The sequence below is a fragment of the Oryctolagus cuniculus genome, unplaced genomic scaffold (assembly GCF_964237555.1).
Source record: "Oryctolagus cuniculus unplaced genomic scaffold, mOryCun1.1 SCAFFOLD_64, whole genome shotgun sequence".
Taxonomy (NCBI): domain Eukaryota; kingdom Metazoa; phylum Chordata; class Mammalia; order Lagomorpha; family Leporidae; genus Oryctolagus; species Oryctolagus cuniculus.
This window is the reverse complement of record NW_027208232.1, coordinates 75872-87991: the sequence shown is the minus strand read 5'-3', so window position 1 is coordinate 87991 and position 12120 is coordinate 75872. Positions and strand designations below refer to the sequence as shown.

At 41.1% G+C, this 12120-nt stretch overlaps 1 protein-coding gene across 2 annotated transcripts in view; it reads left to right on the top strand.

The window, feature by feature from the left end:
- LOC103346775 (zinc finger protein 717) overlaps positions 1–11389 on the top strand; it is a 37711-nt gene extending 26322 nt beyond the window's left edge. For both annotated transcript variants that reach the window (XM_070067690.1, XM_070067691.1), the window contains 3 exons: positions 3628–3754; positions 3999–4091; positions 7516–11389. In XM_070067690.1, coding sequence (XP_069923791.1) covers positions 3628–3754; positions 3999–4091; positions 7516–9332 — 2037 coding nt within the window. In that variant the 3' untranslated portion in view covers positions 9333–11389. The remainder of the gene's footprint in view (positions 1–3627; positions 3755–3998; positions 4092–7515) is intronic.
- The last annotated feature ends 731 nt before the right edge of the window (positions 11390–12120 follow it).

Below are 12120 nucleotides of genomic sequence, written 5' to 3'. Positions count from 1 at the left end.
CTGGTTCACTTCCCAGTTGGCTGCAATGGCCAGAGTTGTGCCAATCCAAAGCCATGATCCAGGAGATTCTTCTGGGTCTTCCACATGGGTACAGGGGCCCAAGGACTTGGGCCATCTTCTACTGCTTTCCCAGGCCATAGCAGAAAGCTGGATCAGAAGTGGGGCAGCTGGGAATCAAACCAGTGCCTATATGGGATGCCAGTTTGCAGGTGGCAGTTTTACCCACTAGGCCACAGTGCCAGCCCCAATCCAGGGTTTTGTGAAGGGATGAATACAGGGAAAGGTGCTACTTGGAATCATTACTGGTAAAGTGCACTGCATTAAATATACATTATGTGTATTTGTTAACTTTCTTTAGTATAAACTTTAATAACAACATAATGTTTATCTCTGATAACCTTATTCATTTGAACACTCAACTTTTCTTTTTACTTTTACATTATTATTTTACAAAATTTGTAGATAATGCTTTTGTTAAACCAATGATAACTTCTGTTTAATCTGTGCCACTTAATATAGGTGGATGCATTTTCCTATATATTTCTATTTTTACAGGAGTATTCCTCCACAGTGAAGCTGATGTTTTCTTGGTTAATGTATTTATTATTCTTTATTCATTCTATTATATCCTTTTTTTCCCCACTGTTCAGTGCAGAAGGAAACCAGAGGTTTTTTTTTTTTTTTTTTTTTTTTTTTTTTTTTTTTTTTTTAAGATTTCATTTATTTATTGAAAGAGTTGCAGAGAGAGAAAGTCTTCTATCTGCTGGCTCACCCTCCAAATTACTGCAAAGGCTGGAGCTCAGCCGATCCAAAGCCAAGACCCAAGAGCTTCTGGGTCTCCCATGCAGGTGCAGTGGCCCAGGGACTTGGACCATGTTCCACTGCTTTCTCAGGACATAGCAGAAAGCTAGATTGTATGTTGAGGAGGCAGTACTCAAACCAGAACCCATATGGAATGCTGGCACTGAAGGCAGCAGCTTTACCCATTATGCCACAGCGTTGGCCTCTAGAGTTTTCTTTGAACTCCTGCCATTCACCTTCTCTCCCAGGTATGATTCTGGGTCCTCCACATGTTTCTAAGAGGAAAGAAAATTAATATATCACCTGTAAGTGTTTTTTTTTTTAATTATTCCCCAGCTTGTCAGTACTCATTTTAGGTGTTTAATGCTAGTTTATTTATTTATTTTTTTAGATTTTTTTTATTTATTTGAAAGTCAGAGTTACAGAGAGGCAGAGGGGGAGAGAGAGTCTTCCATCTGCTGGTGCACGCCCCAGTTTGCCACAATGGCCGGAGTTGCACTGGTCCAAAGCTAGAATTGAAGAGCTTCTGGGTCTCCCACATGGGTTCAGGGGCCCAAGGACTTAGGCCATCTCCTACTGAATTCCCAGGCCATAGCAGAGAGCTGGATTGGAAGTGAAGCCACTGGGACTTGAACTGGCACCAATATGGGATGCCAGCACTGAAGGCAGTGGCTTTACCTGCTAGCCACAGTGCCAGTCCCAGTATACTAGTTAATTAAAATGGAAAATATGGGGCTGGCTCTGTGGCTCAGTGGGTTAATGCCCTGGTCTAAAGCATCGACTTCCCATATAGGCACCGGTTTGAGACCCGGCTGCTCCACTTCTGCTCCAGCCCTCTACTATGGCCTGGGAAAGCAGTGGAAGATGGCCCAGGTCCTTGCACCCCTGAACCCATGTGGGAGACCCAGAAGAAGCTCCTGGTTCCTGGCTTCAGATTGGTGCAGTTCCAGCCATTGCAGCCAACTGGGGACTGAACCAGCAGATGGAAGACCTCTCTCTCTCTCTGCCTCTCCTCTCTCTGTGTATCTCTGACTTTCAAATAAATAAATAAATCTTTACAAAATTTTAAAATAGAAAAATAAATATAAAATTTGTTATCACAGGATATACAGAAATGAATTATGAATTTGGCATGATTATGAAACATTACTGTCATCTATAATAATGCAGTTTGGTCTCTTGTCTTTCTGTTGCTATAGCAAAATATATATTTGCTACATGAATTGAGTTGAAACTAAGCACAATATGCTACATTTTTGGGGTCATGTCTGAAACATTCTACACATAGATGATGTACTGAACAGTGTTTTAGTGCTACCTATGAAGTAAGCACTTAGCATTCTGCAAGAGGAAGAGTTACCTAGTGCTGGAACACAAATCAGTTAAGTTTGTTTTCAAATTGTTAGAGTAATGGAGTTCTTAATACCTTTGAGAAGTTGAATTGGATTCTGGAATAGGATAAGGAATGTGTGGAGAAAAGAATCTACTGGAGGCTCATTTATTTTTTTAAGATTATTTATTTGAAAGGTGGACTTGGAGAGATTGGGAGAGACAGGGAGACAAAAGGATATATCTTCTATCTAGTGTTCATTCCCCAAATGCCCACAATGGCTGGGAGTGGGCCAGGCCAAAGCCAGGAGCCTGGGACTCCATGGGTCTCCCACATTGGTGGAAGGGTCCAAATACTCAGGCCATTTTCACTGCTCTTTCAATCAGGTTAGCAGGGAACTAGATTGGAATTGGAGCAGCAAGGACTCAAGTCCTCTGTTTACATGGGATGCCAGCATTGATGGTGGAGGCTTAGCCTGCTGGATCACAATTCTGGTGACTATTGCAGGTTCTGAAACAAATCTCTAAGCATTTTTCTCAGTGAGTCACAAATGCAGATTGTACTGCAGACATTCCCAGGTTCTCTTTTTGGGCAAATAATTCCATTGCTTTCATTTAATTATGTATAATGTCATTTCAAAGGTTTATCATTTGAATGTTTTGGGCAAGTATTTCCATTGCTTTCACTTTAATTAGGTATAATGTTATTTCAATTGTTTATCACTAGAATAATCATAGACAAGGGCAAAAGCTAATTTGTATTCTTTGTCTTACCTGTATTTTCTATCTTACTTAAAAATATTTATTAGCTTGATAGAGAAAAAAGTTGATGGACTGAGAGATAGAGAGCTTTGACACATTAATTCACTTCCTAGATAACCATACCAAACAGGTGGGGCAGGACTGAAGCCAGGATTGAGGAATGGAATCTAGGCCTCCTTCATTGGTGACATCGCCATTGCTTCCCCAGGTTTGCATTATCTGGGAGCTAGAAACTAGAGCTGGCATTGGAAATCACAGACACTCTGAGGTGGCATCATAAACAACACTAAGCTAAATGTCTGCCCTGTCTTTTAATATATTTTTTCTCTGACATATTGGAAATGATATGCATGGTGTTTTCCTGGAAATTGTTTTCTGTTCATTCCCATCGTAGTTTCACTGATGGTTTCTTGCCTTTTTTCTCAATGCTTCTACATACTTCTCCTTAACATTGCCCAGTCAAGAGTCAGTATTGCCCCTCTTCTAGCCTGCTGTGCAATTCCCCTTGACAGATGTGGCCTTTGTGATTTGAACCTCCTGGTTCCCTCCAGCTTGGGCATGTCTCACAGCCTGTAGATCATGGGTTTGACTCTGTTGAATGCTCCGTGTGGCTTTCTAGACACTCAAGTCTAATGTGAAACCATATCCTTCCTTTTTTCCTTCATATCCATACACAACTGTCAGTGTTTATTTTGTGACAGAGTTAACATGTTGACTGGAAGTGTATTATTATAGGTGATGACAGCATTTGAAGACCTGGCTGTGTACTTTACGTGGGAAGAATGGCAGAAAATGAACAATGCTCAGAAAATCCTGTACAGAGATGTGATGCTGGAGACCTACAGCAGCCTGTTCTCCTTGGGTGAGTGACACCCATCACACGCCCAGTGATAACATTTTCTTGCTATTTGACAAATAAGGGAACACTTTATAATGTTTAATATTGGGCAGGATTAGAATTTGAGTCCATGAATAATCTGAATATCTACCATTTAACAAAAGATTCAAATTGGAACATTTGTTGCATAGCTCCTGAACCAAGCTGTAGTCCTTTGAATAACCCAAGATAGTGATTTTACAAAGTCTTACTTTGTTTCCATTAATAGGGCACTGCATTACCAAACCTGACTTGATCTTCAAGTTGGAGCGAGGAGAAGAGCCATGGATGGTGGATGAATGCTTGAATCAGAGCCTTTCAGGTCAGTCTGCACATAAGAGACAGGGAGGCCAAGGCAGAAAGTGTGCAGATGTTGACTGGTGTTCTTTCCATGAATTTTTCTCAAGCCTTACTCCTGATGACAGCTGCTTTTGTGCATCAGACACAGGCATTTGGAGATACCAATATCTTTCTAACTTTTGTTCTTAGTGAAGATGTTCTTTGATTAAAAAAAAAAAAATCCAGTCATTTTCTGATGTTACTAAGGCTTTTATCTAGGTTTGATACATTCCCCCAATTCTAACTTGTCCTTCTCTACACTTTCATACCTTTCCCTTCATGCACTTATTAGTTCCTTCAGTGCTTGTTAATTAGGCAACATACAGAAACTTATTTTTTTAAGATTAATTTTTCTGTTTTTTTTTTTTTTTTTTTAACAGGCAGAGTGGACAGTGAGAGAAAGAGACAGAGAGAAAGGTCTTACTTTTGCCATTGGTTCACCCTCCAATGGCCACCATGGCCGGTGTGCTGTGGCTGGCACACCACGCTGATCCAAAGCCAGGAGCCAGGTGCTTCTCCTGGTCTCCCATGTGGGTGCAGGGCCCAAGGACCTGAGCCATCCTCCACTGCACTCCTGGGCCACAGCAGAGAGCTGGCCTGGAAGAGGGGCAACTGGGACAAAATCCAGCACCCCGACCAGGACTAGAACCTGGTGTGCCAGTGCCGCAGGCAGAGGATTAGCCTATTGAGCCGCCACGGCAGCCTGTTTCTGTTTTTTTTTTAAAGATTTATTTATTTATTTGAAAGTCAGAGAGAGAGAAGAAGGAGAGGCAGAGAGAGAAAGAGAGGTCTTCCATCCACTGGTTCACTTCCCAATTGGCTGTCGTGGCTGGAGCTGTACTGATCTGAAGCTAGGAGCCAGGAGCTTCTTCCAGGTCTCCCATATGAGTACAGGGGTCCAAGGACTTGGGCCATCTTCTACTGCTTTCCCAGGCCATAGCAGAATGCTGGATCAGAAGTGGAGCAGCTAGGACTTAAACTGGTGCCCATAAGTGATGTTGGCACTGCAGGTGGTGGCTTTACCTGCTATGCCACAATGCCAGCCCCCAGAAACTTATTTCTAACTCATTGCTCAGATTGCGTTCCCACTCATGATTTTGCCCAGGCATAGAACTTGCTCAGGACTGAATCAATAAATGTGAACTCTCTCTTTCTTAGTCTCTTTCTTTTTTTTCCTCTGTGCCTCTCAAATAAATAAGAAAATTATAGTCTGTTGGAAACATTTGAGGAGTGAGCCTATAGTTGGCAAACCTCTGTTTCAGTCTGTCTTTATCTTTCATTCTGTCTCTCTTACTCTCAAGTAAGTAAATAAGTAAATGCTAAAAGATGGTCATGTGGCCGGCGCTGTGGCACAGTGAATTAACACCATAGCCTGAAGCACCAGCATCCCATATGGGCACCAGTTTGAGACCCAGTTGCTCCACTTCTGATCTAGCTCTTGGCTATGGCCTGGGAAAGCAGTAGAGGATGGTCCAAGTCCTTGGTCCCCTGTACCTGAGGGAGACCCAGGAGCAGCTCCTGGCTTCAGATCAGCACAGTTCTGGCCATTGTGGCCAATTGGGGAGTGAACCATTGGTTGGAAGACCTTACTCTCTTTGCCTCTCCTCTCTCTTATAACTCTGACTTTCAAATAAATAAATCTTAAAAAAAAAAAGATGGTCATGAGTAAGCCTCTGTGCTGTGACATCAGAAATTATGAAGCTAGGAATGACACTGTGGTGCAGTGTGTTAAAGCTCCAGCCTGCAACATTAGCATTGCATATTGGTGCCATTTCAAGTCCCAGCTGGTCCTCTTCTAATCCAGCTCTCTGCTAATGCACCTGAGAAAAGAGCAGAGGTTGGCCCAAATCCTTGGCCCCCTGTACCCATGTGGGAGACAAGAAAGACACTCCTGGCTCCTAACTTCATTTTGCCCAGCATTGGTTGTTGTTCCCATATGGGGAGTGAACCAGCAGATGGAAGACTTCTCTCTGTCTCTCTCTCTATAATTCTAGCCTTCAAATAAATAAAGTAAATCTTTGAAAAAAGAAATCCTAAACTAAGGATGAACTTACATTAAACATGAAAATAAGTGATCCTAGACTCACCAAGAAAGTAATGAGATTTTGAGACCCAAGGTCAAGTAGCCTCATGGGGTTATGTTGAGTGGCTCAGATTTCTTTTAGGGTGGAGTTTGAAGTATGATTTCTCTCTTATTTTCAGTATCATTGAAAATAAGCAAATAAAAAGACAAGAAAAGCATAGGAAATGAAGCTTTCAGTGAAAATAGGAGGCAACTGATCAAATGCCTCCAGAAATTCAAATTATCACACAGGAATGTTTCTAGAAAGACTTTAGAGGAGGTAACCAGCACTGATGATTTCAGAATGAGTTAGAAACCACTTTTCAAAGAAGATGAACACATCCCAGTTTGCAGAAACAAATTCTTCAAACTGATTGGGAGTGTTTAACTAAAGTGGTATATTGGGAATTTTCTGTACCTGTTGTACTTCTGAGAAGCTGAAGGTGTTGGGTGTCCTTAGGAATTTGGGGAAGCTGTCATAGAGTAGAGACAAAGTCATTTTTCATTTGAAAAATCCCACAAATGATGTTTACCTAGGAAGACTGAGCATGAAACACTCATAGATTTAAATCCTACTCCTTAAATGTTGTCCTGCTTAAAGTACAGGCACATTTCACTCTTCTCCACTTGCAAGTAAATGATCAGTAAAACTTTTTCATGTTTATGGTTGAGATATCAGAGAAGCAAAAAGCACACAATTTTTATAAAAATAAACTGGGAAAAAAGGACAGGGAAAAAAATGGTTGCTAGGTAGTGGGTGAATATTTTTATTAAATATTTGCCCATTCTTTAAAATATTTTATAGTTATTTCATCTTTGTGAAAGGCAGAGTGATAGTGAGAGAGAGAAAGAGAGAGAAAGAGGTCCTCTATTAGCTCACTTCCCAGATGCCTGCAACACTTAGGTCTAACTAGTCTGAAGCCAAAACTCTAGAATCCCTCTAGTCTTCCCTGGTTTCTCACAGGTTCCCAGGCACATGAACCATTATCTGCTTCCTTCCAGTTTACATAGGCAGAGAGCTGTACTGAAAGCAGAGTAGCCAGGGCTCAAACTGACACTGTTTTGAGATGCAGGTATCCCACACATCATAGCACAAATGTCATTCTACCATCCTTGACAAATTCCCATAGTAAAAAGGATCATGTTTGAACACTGGGAAACGTCATGGTATATTAATGTATTAAGGAGAAAAACCATATAATGGTCACAAATAATTACCTCATACTGATTTTGTGAACATCTTATGCCACTTGGATAACAAGTAACTTCATTCCCTTTACATGAGTATGGCAGGAGAAACAGTTACATGTGATTCAGTGACATGATTGCTTTTTTCTCATTTCAGTGGTCATGAAAAGGGATGACCTGATTAGGATCAACCAGGAAAGTCAGGACAAAAATCTGAATCAGGATTTTATGAAAAATAACAAGACATCAGCTCTCAAGAGAATTGAATTAAGGAAAACACTTAGTTTAAATTCAAGCCATGTTCCAACACTGATTATTAAAAAGGGAATCTATTCAGGATTGAAGCCTGAGGAATGCAATAAATGTCACACTGTGTATCCCCCCAGTGGGCCTGATCAACTACAGGCTGGAGAGAAATTTGATAACACTAAGATACCTGGAAAATCTCTCCAGTTCTGTGAGCCTCTTAGCCAGCTTGACAATATTCACATCATGAAGCAGCCATTTGGACCCACTGGACAAGCAAAAGTCTTCACAAGAAAGATGTTCTGTAAATCTGAGAGGGTTCATATGGCAGAAAACTGTAATAAATCAACTGTCACTTTTGGAAAAGCAACGCAAATAGAAAAAGCTATCCATGAAAATTCTAGCCTCAATATGCATCAACAAACTCACACAAGAAAGAAATTTTATAAGTACATTATGTATGTTGAACCTGTCATTCACCAGTCACATCTTGCAATAAACCAGAAACTAAATACAAGGGAAAAACTTTACACATGTAAACCTTGTGGAAAATCACTCAGTTTTAATTCACCTTCTGAATGTAATGACTGTGGAAAAGCCTTTAGACAAAATTCAGTCCTCAGGAAACATCAGCAAATTCACACAGGGGAGAAACCTCATGAATGTAGTGACTGTAGAAAAGCCTTTACACAGAAGTCATACCTCATAAACCATCAGCAAATTCACACAAGAGAGAAACTTTATAAATGCCTTCAATGCGGAAAAGGCTTTCTGTGGAAGTCAGACCTCATAGTACACCAGAGAATTCACACAGGAGAGAAACCTCATAAATGTAATGAATGTGGAAAAGCCTTTGGACGCAAGTCATCCCTCCTCATACACCAGCGAATTCACACAGGGGAGAAACCTCATAAATGTAATGACTGTGGAAAAGCCTTTGGACACAAGTCATCCCTCCTCATACACCAGCGAATTCACACAGGGGAGAAACCTCATAAATGTAATGACTGTGGAAAAGCCTTTGGACACAAGTCAAACCTCATCATACACCAGCGAATTCACACAGGGGAGAAACCTCATAAATGTAATGACTGTGGAAAAGCCTTTGGACACAAGTCATCCCTCCTCATACACCAGCGAATTCACACAGGGGAGAAACCTCATAAATGTAATGACTGTGGAAAAGCCTTTGGAAGCAAGTCATCCCTCCTCATACACCAGCGAATTCACACAGAGGAGAAACCTCATGAATGTAATGACTGTGGAAAAGCCTTTGGACGAAAGTCAAACCTCATCATACACCAGCAAATTCACACAGGGGAGAAACCTCATAAATGTAATGACTGTGGAAAAGCCTTTGGACGAAAGCCAGACCTCATAATACATCAGCAAATTCACTCGGGGGAGAAACCTTATAAATGTAATGACTGTGGAAAAGCCTTTGAACGAAAGCCAGACCTCATCATACATCAGCAAATTCACTCGGGGGAGAAACCTCATGAATGTAATGACTGTGGAAAAGCCTTTGGACGAAAGCCAGACCTCCTCATACACCAGCGAATTCACACAGGGGAGAAACCTCATAAATGTAATGACTGTGCAAAAGCCTTTGGACACAAGTCAGGCCTAAGGAAACATCAGCGAATTCACACAGGGGAGAAACCTCATGAATGTAATGACTGTGGAAAAGCCTTTGGACGAAAGTCAAACCTCATCATACACCAGTGAATTCACACAGGGGAGAAAGCTCATAAATGTAATGACTGTGGAAAAGCCTTTTTGTATAAGTTATACTCATATCAAAACAGTTCACACAGGGCAGAAACCTTATGAATCTAGTAAGTGTGGAAAAGCCTTTATAAATCATATGTTATAAATCATAGCTCATATCACACCACAGAATTCACACCAGGGAGAGACTTCATGAATGCAATGACTGTAGAAAAGCCCTTGGCAATAAGTCACATCTCAGAATGCATCAGAAAATGCACAGGAAGAGAAACCTTTTGGACATAATGACTTGGAAAGCTTTTCCCCATAATTCAGCCCTCATTGCACATCATCTAATTCATATGGGAGAAAACACTTCGGATATAATGCATATGGAAAAGCCTTTATCCATAAGTAACACCTCATAAAACATCAGAATTCACATGGGGGAGAAACCTTATGAATGGAATGAATGTTGGAAAACTCTGCCAAAATCACACAATATAACATCAGAGAATTTATTACATGGTGGAAATCTTGTAATAAATGTGGGAAAGCCTTTTGTCAGAAGGAATACCTCATAACATGTAGATCAAACAAGGGAGAGAACTTAAGAATATAATGAATGTGAAGGACTTTTTGCAAAATCAACATAACCATGTGACAGAGCCTTTTGCTGGAAATTACATCCCATACAATAGGCACTCCCATAAGGAAGAAAGGTTGGGACCAGCGCTGTGGCACAGTAGGTTAAAGCCCTGGCCTGAAATGCTGGCATACCATGTGGGCACTGGTTCTAGTCCCAGTTGCTCCTCTTCTGATCCAGCTCTCTGCTATGGCCTGGGAAAGCAGTAGAAGATGGCCCTGCACCCACGTGGGAGACCCAGAAGAAACTCCTGACTCCTGGTTTTGGATCGCTGCAACTCCAGCCATTGCATCCATCTGGGGAGTGAACTAGCAGTTGGAAGACCTCTTTCTGCTTCTCTGTCTCTCTCTAACTCTGTCTTTCAAATAAATAACATAAATTTTTAAAGAAAATGAAGAAGTTCAGAAATATTATTAGTGTGACAAAAAGCCATTTGTCAGAAATGGCATTATACATCAGAAAATTCACACAAGTGATTTCTTAGGAGTGTAATGAATGTGGAAGTATATTTTCATAGAATTCAGGCTTGCATAAATATGCAACTCAAAAAAGGTGATATCCTTCAAGTGCAATAGACCTCAAAAAACCATAGCCAGAAATTAAACATCAGGCCGGCGCCGTGGAGCAATAGATTAATCCTCCACCTGCTATGCTGGCATCCCATATGGGTGCGAGTTCTAGTCCCAGCTGCCCCTCTTCAATCCAGATCTCTACTGTGGCCTGGGAAAGCAGTAGAAGACAGCCCAAGTGCTTGGGCCTCTGCACCCACATGGAAGACTAGGAAGAAGCACCTGGCTTCTGGCTTCAGATCAGTGCATCTCTGGCCACTGTGGCCATTTGAGGAGTGAACCAACAGAAGGAAGACCTTTATCTCTGTCTCTCTCACTGTCTGTAACTCTGTCAAATAAATAAAAATCTTAAAAAAAAGAAATTAAACATCAACTAACACCAGAGAATTCATACAGTAAAATGTCAATTTAATGAATGTGAAAAAATTTTTCTGCCATTAATCAATTCACATGAAGAGACTCCAAAATGAGAAAACATACATGTATAGAAAAGTCATGTACCATATGTCACCTGTCAATGGTTACCTGACAACTCACAGAAAGAAAAAATCCTATGATTTATTGTAATGGGAAATACCTTTATTATTAGGCAAACTTCCCCAAAACATAGCAAGATTACAGAGAGAAGTCCCTGAAGTATAATTTGTTTGGAAGAATTCTTTGGTGGAATCACACCTTAGTGAATATTGGGCAATTTTCATGATGAATTGTGACAGAGAGTGGTTAACCGCTCTTCAGAAATTTTTCTCTTATTCAACCGGAACTTTTGGTTTCTCATTATTCTGAGTGGAATGAAGTATATGAACTGAACTGTGCTCTCTTGTGTAAATTTTGTTAATAAATATTTAAAAGTTGAGTAACAGTTATTTCAACAGTTATTTGGAATACCATCTTCATCAATTACAAAGTTACTTGTTTTATAGCTGCTTTTTTGGCCACCCAGGACTCTTTCCCCACATTATTGTAGTGGAAACCAATGATGTGACCATAGGCATATCAAGTGACACATGTTCCAGCCAGAATAGTGTACCCCGGCCCTGGATAATAAGTGTTGTGTGCAACACAATGGAATGAGTGTGTGGTGACCTATATACCCATGAGAAATTTCAACTTATCTGTGTGCACATCTGGATTAGACTCCACTACCCAAGGTCTATTTGAATATGCAAGTAGATGTTGCCACACTCATTACTCTCATTCTTTAAAGGGACAACCTGAAACCCTATAAGTTGCAACACTCATCTGAATTTTCCTGTATTACTGAGTGTGGGGAGCAACTCGGACTAGACTGTTACTGGAATTAAGACTTATTCTATGCATCTGCTCTCCCACAATATGGCGCTGAGAAGGGAGTAACAACTTCTACGCAGCTGCCTCTCGCCAACTTGAGTGATGACCTGCAGGAGCTGATCCTGCTCCTGATTGGAGGAGAGCAGCATACTCGGCATGTGGGTAGCAGAGTTGGGATTGGTGGAAGAGGACTATAAAGGAGGAGAGAGACAACATGCACCAGGAACATCTAAGGGGAACATCTATCCAAATAACATCTGAGCAGCCCCCGAGAGAGTCGGCTGGCGGTGTGCCGCTCCCC